General features: G+C 44.4%; 1 protein-coding gene across 1 annotated transcript in view; it reads right to left on the bottom strand.

Annotated features, from left to right (window-relative positions):
- Positions 1 to 1,156: 1,156 nt before the first annotated feature.
- The window catches only part of ZC3H12A (zinc finger CCCH-type containing 12A), a 14,108-nt gene continuing 2,840 nt past the window's right edge, over positions 1,157 to 12,424 (bottom strand). The window contains exons 2-5 of the mRNA XM_024202935.2: positions 6,332 to 6,471; positions 5,303 to 5,537; positions 4,398 to 4,504; positions 1,157 to 4,290 (exon numbers count right to left, since the gene is read on the bottom strand). Coding sequence (XP_024058703.1) covers positions 3,245 to 4,290; positions 4,398 to 4,504; positions 5,303 to 5,537; positions 6,332 to 6,471 — 1,528 coding nt within the window. The 3' untranslated portion in view covers positions 1,157 to 3,244. The remainder of the gene's footprint in view (positions 4,291 to 4,397; positions 4,505 to 5,302; positions 5,538 to 6,331; positions 6,472 to 12,424) is intronic.

Genomic DNA, 12,424 nt, shown 5'->3' with positions numbered 1-12,424 from the left:
GCTGGAAAGAGCGATCTGACAGTACTAGCTCCAGTGAGCACATTTGACTAAAAGCCCATAAAGTAATTTACAAAGTCAGATAAGAAGATGTTGTACTGAAGTCTAGAGGGTGGGGTTGGGAGAGGAAGGATTCCCCTGGAGAAATTTGGATGTTAAATTTTTACTAGACTTCCTCATAAGCTCCTAAACAAAGGTCCATGAGAGCCCAAAGGTGCCAAGAGAGTCTTGCGAACAGAGTGGTGTCATGATTTATAGTCATTTACTCAACAGCTTGCATAAATGATACGGTGCTAGGCACTGCTTAATGTATGCTAGGGCTTGCCAGGGCTAAGCCCGGGCTCCTCTAGGCTTGGCAGTTCATAGCCCTGGCACCTCTGGGCTTGCTGCTTCAATTATGAAAGTTAAAAAAAATTGCTTGAGACACGACACCACTTTCAATACAAATTAAGCACTGGTACTTGTCTGTAACAGATTATATCAGCTCTCTGATGAGCGGTTTACATTAATCTCTTTATGTAGATCACAAAGCTGCCGAGAGCCAACGCCGGTATCTTTGCTTTGACTGTTCTGTTTTAATTAGCAAGCAGAACAGAAAACAGTTTTTTGTTTTTAAATTCTGTCCAACAATTGATAGGAGGGGTGAGGAGAAGCAGGCCTCATGAGTTCTACCAAAATAATAATAAAAACACGGTGTAGCATCTTGTGTCACTTATGAGAGCTGCCAAACACTACAGCTGACTTTTTCCCCCCACACAGCCTGGTTAAAAACCCCACATGCCAGCAGAGTGTCACTTCCCTGGACCAACACCACATCTGTTACCATGGTGTATCCCAACACTTCCATGGTCCCCAGCCTCACAACCACGAACATGTACGTATGCCTAGCGCCACAGTCTGAGGCAGGGAAGTCTCATGCCCATTTCGCAGACAAAGCACAGACATTAAGTGATTTTCCTCAAGGTCATCCAGGGAGTCTGTCAGAGCGGGGAATTGAATCCAGAGATCCCAAGTCTCAGTCCAGTGTCTTAACAGCCCAACCACCTTTCTAGAAGTATATTGTGGTACACGCCTTAAAAATCCCAGCCAAGCTGTAAAACAGTCTTCCCAAAAGCCATCAAAAAGAGACTCAACAACCTAGCCATCCAACTTAGCCATTTTTATTTGGGTAATGCAAGTTCTTACTTTGCCATGACATACACAGGGCAGCCTCTTCCATAGGGCTAGCTGACTGGGTGGAATCTAAGTGATACAGCAAGTTTCAATAAATGTCAACTTTAAGTATAAAAGTATCTAAGTATATATTGCTACTAACTTTTCCAGAAAACACCACTAACATATAATGGCTGCGTTAAGTACAGTACTAAGTAAAATAGTATCATCAAGCAAGTTTCTGGACAATACCATTAAAAACCATCTTTCCTGTAATTTACAAATATGCAAAGTTATCAGGTTACATAAGATTAAGAAGCATTTTGCTTACTAACATGAAACATTACAGTTTCGTAATGTATCATAATTAACCAGGTATACAGGGTTTCTGTGTCCTTGTGGTCTCCATGGCACATGGTGCCAATTTGGCTAGGCCATCCACTGGAAATCTGAGCGGTAAGAACCAGCGAACAGAACAGCCTCCAGCACACCACAGAGACGTGCTCAGCCAGCTCTGTGCTCAGTTCTCCCGCTCACGGTTTGCCACTTAGAAGGACCTTGATTTAACCACAAGATGGACATAATTAAAAAAACATCACCACACAGATACAATGTGCATCAACAAGTCAACTGCTTCTGGCCCGCAAGTGAAAGGTTCCTTTGTACCCTAAATAAAATGCTGGGACCAGAATCAATTGCTACCGTATTTGTTTTTGTATATCTTAAAATTTTAGTTACAGTATCTACAAGTCACCAAAGATATCCTTAACCGAAACAGACTGAAGAGGGTCCATTCGTCAAACAAAACGACACAGCTTTGGATATCTTGGGAATCTGAAGGGTGCTTGTGGGGGTGGGGAGAGAACAATATATAGGAGTGAAAGGGCAAAGGTGTGGCAAATTCAAAGAGAAAATACTGAACATTGCCAAGAATTTGGAGGACCCATCAAAATTGTAGCGGCAAAAGGGCAGACACACAACGTGCAAGTCCAAGTGGGACCTTAGTCACTTTGTTTTACTGATCCCCACAGCTATGGTGGGGTGATGACAAAGGGGGAGGTAACACCACAGGCATTCCAGGCCTCTCAGCACTATACAGATTCCACGGCGAGGCATAAGAGAAGACCAGGGTTTTACAAGAGCGGCACAAGCCTGCTCTTCTCTGAATTTTGGTACAGAATGTAGTTTTGGTGGAGAAAGTGCAGGAGACAAGGCTCGAGTCCAGAATGCAGGTTTGGTGCAGTGCCAGGCCCTTCCAGGCAAGCGGAGAAAAGATGAAACGCCTCACTCTTCTGATTAGTGGGAACCCCGCAGCAGGCGAAACAGCTGCCCTATTCACAGAAGAGTGGCCCCACATAAGGCCAACTTATTAGGGGTGGGTAGGGAAGGGAAAGGCCATAAAAATCGACTCGAGTCAGCTACTGGAATCTGGCTTTTCACATACAGAAATGGAATCTGCCGCTTCCTCACAAGGACCAAATGAAGTTACCCGATGGGAGTTCAAGGCAAGCAGCTCAGTTAGGAACTAGGGAGCAGACTGGACAAGGAGCACAGGCTCCAGCCTTTCCCGACATGTAGTTACACAGACACTTATTGCAAAAGACACCATCTCAGAGTAACCCCACAGACCCCGCTCACTCAAGTGTAACCATCAGATCTTTCTCATGAAATGCCGTACATTTGACCGTGTGCTACGCTGCCTTTGAATGTTGCAGGCTAATGGGAAGAACCAGGGTCCAAAGTGCCCAACTGACAATTGCAGGAGCTCAATGGGGAAGACAGACCCACCTACTCCTACAGGGGAATCCCTGCTCTGTGCTCCTGAGAAAGGCAAAATCCACCTCCTTTCCACAGATTCCTGCTAATATGCCCTGGGGGAGGATGGGACAGTTTCCTCACAAGCCATTTTGTGAGGTGCATTAGGATTGGCCACACCAGAGTACGCCATTGGCCCACTGAGTCTGGTATCTGGCCTTCATCTTGGACCTGGTGCTTCAGAGGAAGGTGAAAACCCTCACGGAGGCAGCCATGCCAGTTGTGCTGTGCGGTCCACAGGAGAGACATTGCTCCCAGGACTCCCAGCACATCGTCTGCCTCACATCCCTGGGTTCTGAGACTTGTACGTCAGTATTTCAGCAGCTAGTCTTTGGGGATCCAACAGCTGAGGGAAACGGCTCATCACAGCATCTACTAAATGGGGGTGGAATATGCCACAGAGTTTCACGTGCACATTCGCTCGCTCTTCTGCAAAGCGGTCTGGCAGGGCCCACTGGCAGTGGTCACTGTACGCTGGCCCTGGGGCTCTCGGCAACGGGTGAGGGTCTCTAATGTTGCTAGGTCGTGTTGATGTGGGAGGCATTTGGTACGGCTCAGACCAGTATTCACGAAGATGATGTGCTGGGGTGTTATACTCATTGGGAATGCTATAATGCCCAGTACCCGCTGGATGTACCGGCACTCCATAGCCTGGGAAAGACTGAGAGGACCTCGTGTGAGAGTTCTCAGCACTATATGGCAAGTAGCTAGTAACAGAGGAGACTGATTTGCGAGAGCCGTGCTTATAGTGGCCAAGGGTGTCCTGCTCTACACTAGGAGAGTGCTGGTAGACAGGTCTCTGTCTGCTGCAGCTACAGACTGCCATCTGTTCAGGGTGGGAATGCTCACAGTGACTGGTAGATCTGCAAGGCCACATCTCAGACATTTGGTTCTCAAGGGATCCAATGCCTGAGTCAAGATGCTCCTGAGAGATGTAAGGGAGAGAGTCCATATGGGGAGAAGGAGGAGGGTGCTGGTACCAGTCAGACGATCGATAGCTGCCATTGTTAGAGGGGACACTGCCCAAGGCACAACCCCCCTGGATTAGGAGGGGACTGTCGCTAGGTTTTGCTTTTTGGGCTGAGCTTTTCCTCTCCATGGAGACCTTCTGCCCAGAGCCTTTGTCGCTGTCTGTGGACACAGAGCAGAGGAGCTCTGCCTGGGAAGGTCTCCTGCTCTTTTTCTCCTCTTTGGCAGTGCTGGTGGGGCTTCTGGTTGGGGACAGCCTTGCATTGGCCCGTAGTTCATCAGCTACAGAGCGCTGTGGCTGGTTGATCCTTTCAGGGTGATAGAATTTACACTTAATCCCGTAAGTGCATTTCTTCCCTGCAAGGAAAAGGCAGAACATAGGGTGACCTGCTGCAATTCACCAAGTGTGTACAGTTTACTCTGTACAGACACCGCTGCCCTCAAGCCTAGAAGGCTAGTCTTACCGTAAGGGCACTGCTGTTTCTTGTGTTCTGGCACCAAAGGTTTCTTTCTCAGGAAGTTCTCCAGGCTGGGGCCATGCCGCCCTAAGGGGTCATCTGGAGGCATAAACCTAAAGGAAGATAATAAGCATCAGTCAGGAGCAACCACTTTCCTGGGCCAAGGTTTCAGTCTCTCAGCTGCATGAGGATTAAAAATTACCCACACCTGCGAACCCCTCCCCGTGCCAGCCAAGACACAAGCCCTGGCATGGCCACAGGAGTCAGTGATTCAGACAATTCCTCCAGACCCAACAGGGGGTCGTCCCTTGGAAGAAAAGTTTTCCTTTTAATCCTCTCTTAGTGACCCATGGCAGGCTGACCTGTTCATTGGCCATACAGAGAAGGGCTGCTGCCCATCAGTACTTTGCAAGTAAACTAGAGAAGGATTTGATTGAGATTGTTGCAAGAGGCCTCTTGCCCCAGGAGCAGAGCAGGCTGCCTCCCACGCATTGCTGGTCATGCCAATCCTGTGCTCTGCTGTCGGCACGCTGGGCCAGCTGATCGTTTCCCCGTTCGTAATGCAGAGGAAGTGAATGCTCTGTACCAGTGCCAGGCCCGCTCAGGAATGTCAGCAGGGAGGAGCTCCTGGCTCCAAGCAAGCCAAGTGCAGTCAGAGCCACTCTTGGCCTTTTCTTTGTGCCCTCCCTGTGACTTGCTGCAGATTGGGAGGAGCTGTTCCACCTACGAAGCACTGAGTCACTTCCTCTCAAATACCTTAAGTCATTTGCTTTACTCTGTGTCTGACACTCACCTTTCCAGCCCTTACAGGTCATCTCCTCCTAACACGGAGATGCCACTGACCTTCTATTTATCAATGGTCACTTAAAACTGCTATATTGTTTTTAAGCGCCTGGGGAACGGGAACGTACTTGTCGTTAACAAAGGAATACATCAGCAAGCGCTCCTCAATGAACTTCTTCCATTCCGGACGCTCATTCTGCAGGTCACGGTAAGTGTCGTTGGAAACCACGATGCCATCAGACTCGTATGCCAGTTTCACAATGAAGCGGTCATCATAACAGACAACGCGTTTGCCTCCAACCCGCCTGGAAGGAGTGAAGACCAGAATTTTCTTCTTTTCAAGGTCACGGAGAATGTGCTGGTCTGGAACAAACAACCATGAAAATGTGGCATAAACACACACAAGCCCAGACAGCCTGGTATCATTTCCAGGCAACAGATGCCAAGAAAGTAAAGTGTAAGGTTTACAGGAAAAAAATAACTAGCTAGGAACATGCAGAGTCCAGCCAGTTCCAAAGGGGCACAGCGTCAGGCTTTGACATTTCAGTTACTCTGTGTCCTGCGCAGACTGCTACTGTCAAAATCTTTCCAATTTTTAGGAAGTTTTTCAATTTCCCCACCCAGCATCCCTCTCATGGGCACTGAACCAAACTAAATTTAACACAGACCAAGACTGTCTTCTGGCTAAGGGACTGGACTGGGACACCTCAAACCTCAGTTGCTTGGAAACTCAGAACAGCAATCATCACCACCTGGACCCATCTGAATAGATCCCCATCCTGCTATATTCTACCAAGCTGCTTCTCGGTTAACATTTCATACAGGCGTGCGGTATGGCCATTTACAAGAGGAAAAAATGAATTCTGGAGATAAGAAAAGGTAACACACCAAGTGAGTAAACCTCAGGAATAAGGAAGCATTTTGGAATAAAGTTAGTTATGTTCTTTGAACTCAGCTACCTTATCTGAGCAAGAACTTGCTTAGAGGAGAGGTTAGGGACTTGAAATCTCACTGGTCAGAAGCTTGGTGAAGTTTCTAGTGCTCTTATTTTCCATTCACTACCTAGGAGCTTACTGGCCAAAAGGACCTTGGCAGGCTTATTAAAATGCTACAATTGGAAGCTTTAGAGATTTAGTTTTGGCTTTAGAGTTCCACACCTGTGATGGGCACATCTGGTCTTGACTGTTCTTTTCTCCAGGATGGCACAAAGACTGTGATATCTAGGTGTCCTCTGTCCCAAAACCAGTGAACGGCCAGCAAGATACCTCGGCAGGAGAACACTTCTTTATTTCCATGGCTGCATTAAAGAGGATTGAAGAGGACCTTGTTTTCAGTATTCAGATACAATGTACTTTTGCTTATTCACAGACAGCACACGAGTCAGACAGTCCAATACTAAGCAAGTAGAGCCAGTGTTTTGACATCTTTTCAAAGTGGTACTTTTGTAGACCCAGTATCCTGTTACTCTACAGCTGCTGAATTTGTACATTTATTGCAATACATTAAAGAGGTTGAGGGCACTAGTAGTTCTGTCTTAAGCTATTCTAAAGCTGCAATACCCACAAATCCTCAGGCCCACGGAGCACCCACAACTTTCATCAATTTTTAGCACCACTTGTTTACAATTAGGCACTCAAATCTATATTTAGACTCCCAAGTTACATTTCAGTTTTGCTGGCATAGCTATGTCGGGGGTGGGAGGGGAGAGAGGAAAGAAGAGGGAAATCACACCCATAGCCAACAGAGCGCTACTGGCAAAACTTCCTAGTGTATGTGCAGTTCTGCTGGCAGAAAAAAGTCCGTTTGCAGTATAGCTTCATTTTGTTTGGAGAGCTGGGGTAAGCAAGCGATACCAACAAAAGGACTCTTGCCACTACAACTTTGTTCAGACTAGGAGGGGTCGTCAATATAGCTATATTGGGCAAACGGTTGTAGTATAGACAAGTCTTCTTTTTCCCTTTGCTTTACTTCATACCAAAAATGTGTTACCCATCTTTACAGATGATCTTTGTTGAAGGACAGAGCCTCTCCTCATTATACAGAGCCCAGTACGTGGAGAGACTACCTGGGACTGCACTGTGTTTGTGGAATGGCAGTTTCAAACCTGAAAGCCCCTAACAAATTCTGTATAGCCAGCTGGCCTGTTAGAGACAATCAAGAGAAGGAAAAATTCTACCAGAAGAAAAGGGCAATCACAAGTATCAGAGGTTAGTTGCTAGTACAACACAATCCTTCCTACTGAATGGTCAATTAAGTCAGATCAATAAGTCTCTGGAGAGTTTATATATAACAAATGGCTGGTAATCATTTCTTTGCAGGTTCCAGTATTCACAATGTTATCAGTGCTTATGTTGCACATTAACTAGAAATATTATCAACTGTTTCCAAGTTACTAGTTTCACAGTAGTGACAGATCAGGGCTGTAGGTGGTATTTACTTTAGGGTGACTTTCAGAGACCATGCGTGTTGCACTGAAGAGTATGAAGGGGGAGTCACTCTTCAAGAGAATCGATTTCCGCTCACTACCCACTTAAACAAAAATTCATATTACATTTCTAAAAATATTAATATCCACAATGCAAAATAATTAGATTATGGTCCATGCAAACTCAAGAATCCTTCAGACCTCAAGGAACTTGCTTTATGTTTAAGCAACCCTCCCTTCAGTAGGTAAAAGATTCTCTGGAAGGCTATGTTCCGAGTCAAGTATTTTTGAAACAAATAAGAACTACATTAAAGTGCATTACCAAGGTAACAAAGAAATGCAGCAGCATATTAGCGTACAAAGAGCCTTGTCTCCTATCTCTTGGATGATGGACAACTGACTACTCTTGAACCTAGTTCATTTTGTTACACAGACTCCTGTATTCTAACTGGCCAGCTTCAATCAGGTCATCTTGTGATCCATTATCATAAATACAGTCCGTGATCTGGGGCTCAGATACCCAAAGAAAACACATGAAAGGCAACTGCTCATGTTGGTGTTCTCTGAAGAGCATTCATGTCATATCACTTTTCACAAGAACCAGGGTTGTAACTCTTGTATCCTTGCCAAATTCTAATTTAGGTAATTACATGGTGCCTACTTAAGTTCCTTTGCAGTTTCAGAGAACAAGATTTGTTTCCTGTCCTAAACCGTAGTGTAATGTTAACATGTGCCAATAAAAAAATGTCACGGTTCACGTCAGAGGCAGCTGCATTTCACGGCTGAAGATATTCCTGATTCAAAACTGCTTGGGGAGCCTTCCTAACAAAAGATGCTATATAAATGTAAGATAACACAAACAGGATTAGTATTATCTGTGAGTATTGCCTACAAGTCTTATCACAATTTTTAAAGGTGAAAGTTCTTATGTGGGAAAAGCAATGGGCGCCTAGTCAGGAAAAATCTGCTTATTTATACCACCACCAGAGGTTCAGAATGGCTTATGACAATACAAAGGTACACAGATCACAAGAACAACGAGGAGTCCGGTGGCACCTTAAAGACTAACATTTATTTGGGCATAAGCTTTTGTGGGTAAAAAAAACCACTTCTTCAGATGCATGGAGTGAAAATTAGAGATGCAGGCATAAATATACTGACACATGAAGAGAAGGGCGTTAGCTTACAAGTGGAGAACCAGTTTTGACAGGGCCAATTCAATCAGGGTGTATGTGGTCCACTCCCAATAATTGATGAGGAGCTGTCAATACCAAGAGGGGGAAAACTGCTTTTGTAGTGAGCCAAGGCCCATACCATATTAAGTCATTCTGCAGTCTTAGAGACTGATCTGGCAAACTCTTGGCCAACCAGAGTAATGAGTAATCTCATTGTCTCCTCACAGTAGGCAGCTCTACATAGTCAGTCAGCGTTTGCAGTGTTGAGGCATAAAGCAGGTACAGTATAATTAAATGAAGTCAGAGATAACTGGAAAAAGCTGAAGCACAGACATGAGAGGGGGCATCTTTTTTGGTGCATGTGGGTGTAAAAACATCCCCCATAAAACATACAGAAGTAAATGCTCTGTGGAAAAAGCTCGGAACACAACTGTCCTTGTATTAGCCATCGCATGCTATATTCCTGAACCCTGCTCTTGAGTTCTTTGGGGAACGTCGTCAGAAGTGCCTACATTCAAAGAGACTATTTGTTTCTCTGCAAAACAGTTAAATGCCAGAAACCTTTACATCAACGTGAGCAATATGTAGGGTGACAAAGACCAAAGGCACTAGGGTTTTGGCCTCTGGATCCTCTTGTTAGGGTCTTATGAAGTGAAAGCAGAGGGCTTGTTATCTAAATTCTTAGGTGCCTTTTTCCACTTTACTCACAAAAAAGCTATGTTCTTTCCCCGATAATAGATTTTTTAAAATGGCATGTTGCTCAATAGGGCTCCTATTACAAGCCTAAACATGGTATTTTGTGGTTTTTGCCAGATTAGTCGCTTTGATGCAGTAAGAGTGATTTTTTTTTTTTTTAAGTCCCTATGAATTTGCATGAAAAACCCCAACACATGGAGCAGCCACTTTCTAAATGAAATAACTTAGGCATGTTTTCTTCCCACCCTCCTCTACAGCAACAAAACACAACTTCTACTTTACCTTTTAGAATACAGTAGAACACCAGAGTTACAAACTGACCAGTTAACCACACACCTCATTTGGAACCGGAATTACACAATCAGGCAGCAGCAGAGACAAAAAAGCAAATACAGCACAGTACTGTGTTAAATATAAACTCAAAAAAATAATGGGAAAGAAGCATTTTTCTTCTGCATAGTAAAGTTTCAAAGCTGTATTAAGTCAATGTTCAGTTGTAAACTTTTGAAAGAACAACCCTAACGTTTTGTTCAGCGTTATGAACAACCTCTATTTCTGAGGTGTTCGTAACTCTGAGGTTCTATTGTAGAAGGGTTTAAAGAAACCCAACACCATCCAAAGTTCACTTCCTCACTGAGCCAAACTCCAGCCTAGAAATAATTTTTTAAAGCTCATGAAACAGAGAATATATTGTAATACAACTGAAGACATGCTCAGATACTCCAGTGATGGGAGTCAAATGAATACCTGACCGGGCAGAACTTTCACTGCTGCGGGACCAAGAATTACTACTTTCTCCTTCAGCTCCCAGCTCCAGGGTATTTTACAGATTATAGAACCATCATCATTTGAATTGGTTCTACATGGACACAGATTTGAAATGTTATTTCTATATTATTGTTATATGGAATTCTCTAGTTTAATCAAAATGGGTCCTTCGTTCTGTAGGAAATAAAAAGAGAGCCAAGCTAGGGGAGCAACTTCTGTTAGTGAGAGACACAAGCTTTCGAGCTACACAGAGCTCTCCTTCAGGTCTGGGAAAGATACCCAGAGCATCCCAGCTAAATACAAGATGGTACAAATCGTTTAGCATAAGGGGCTAACATATTTAAGAGACCATTCAAGGTGAAGTGAGCAATTAACAGTAGTAGGACAAGGAAGGGTCAGCGGGTTATCGATTGTTATAATGAGCCATAAATCCAGAATCTTTACTGAGTCCATGATTTTTAGTGTCTAACAGCGTTATGACTTTAAACTCCCAGGCTTGTCTTTTGAAGGTGTTGTGCAGGTTTCCTTCGAGGACGAGGGCTGAGAGGTCAGATATGAAGTCATCGTTTTGTGAAGAATGCTCCATCCATGGGTGATTGGGTGTTTGTCTTATTTTTCTGAGAGAGTTCATTCGAGAGCATAGTGATTGTGTGGTTTCACCCACATAGTTATTGGGCCACATGGTGCATTGGATGAGGTACACCACATGTTGTGATAGGCACCTGTGGGACCCACGGATCATGAAAGGTGTGTTGGGGGAGGGTCCTATGACTGCAGAAGTGTTAACATTGTAAGAGACCATTCAAATGGGCAGTTAACTCCTTATTCTAAACAATCTGTTCCACCTTGTATTTAGCTGCAACATATCCTATACGTCTACACTGCAAAGCAAGCACAGGCTGGAGCCTAACCCCCCTTCTGTCTACATACAAATCGTGTTAATCCAGGGCTCAGATCGAGGATCCCAAGGGGTTGGAGGGTGAGTCTGAGTTAAGCCAGGACCCAGGGTTCAAGCCCTATTACAGATGCAGCCCCACTGGGCTCATGTTCTGGGAGTATGCTACATGTATCCCTCAATCCCACAGGCCAACTTTATTTGCCCTCTTCAGAGTCAAGTTTTCCCACATTGCACCACGAACAAAGGGTTAGAGTGTCCACATTTTGGGAGTGTGCAGGATATGGACTCAGACCCATGTAACGCAGCGTAGATGCCGGACCCCCAGGTTAGGACCCAGGGTTCAGTAATTCCTAACCTGGAGTTACATATGAGCGTAGATTCTCAAAGTGTAGATTACCAAACCCAGGGTCTGCTAACTCGAGTTCTTTTAACCCTAGGCTTACATTGCAGTGTAGACCTACCCTTTGAGTACTTTTCCCACTGAAGAAGAGCTCTATGTAAGCTCAAAGCTTGTCTTGTTCACCAACAGAAGCTGATCCAATAAAAGATATTGCCTCACCCACGTTGTCTCTCTAATATCCTTGGACCAACATGGCTACAACTACACTGCAAACAGGAAATTAAAAAAAAAAAAAAAATTAGTTTTACTGCATGTGTAAGATTTAAGCCACAGACCAATTTGAGACTGTTGCAAGGTTTATTTGGATATGAAGATAAACAGGGGGAATTGAACATCTACCTAGGTTTGTTTTGTTTTCCCTCCCCTGCCCCCCCATTATTCAAAACAAATGCAGACATTTACTGTACCCTAGGGACAGCACTGCTGCCTGGAAGCTATCTTTAAAACTTCATTGAGAATGTTTTAAAATAGTAAGCTTCCAAAGTTCAATTACCTTACATCAACGGCCAGAAGAAACATACCCAAAAAGGAGTTTTTACAAAACCAATAGGAGTTGAAAGATACCCAGACATTTACCACCACAGTTCCTGAAAGATTAAATGAAAAACAGGCATTCAGGTTTCTGGAGTCCCAGCTAACAAGTCAGAGTCCGTAATGAAAGTGACCAAATGGGCTGATCTGATTTGGCAACTACAGAGAAATTCCCTTAGAAGGAAGTCGAAGCTAATTTCCACTGAGATTTGCATATGGGGTTGAGAGCTGTACACGGAGGCCTGCTATTATTGTGCAAGTAAATCAGCAGGGAACATCATACACCATTAATACAGGAAGTTTCAGAATGGAATTCCCCTCCTGGTAAACGGCTTTAAAAAAACCCACACCAGTCAA

Source organism: Terrapene carolina, unplaced genomic scaffold (genome assembly GCF_002925995.2).
Source record: "Terrapene carolina triunguis isolate 2854851 unplaced genomic scaffold, T_m_triunguis-2.0 Scaffold236, whole genome shotgun sequence".
Lineage (NCBI taxonomy): Eukaryota > Metazoa > Chordata > Testudines > Emydidae > Terrapene > Terrapene triunguis.
The sequence above is the reverse complement of the archived record's forward strand: the minus strand, read 5'-3'. Positions and strand labels throughout refer to the sequence as shown.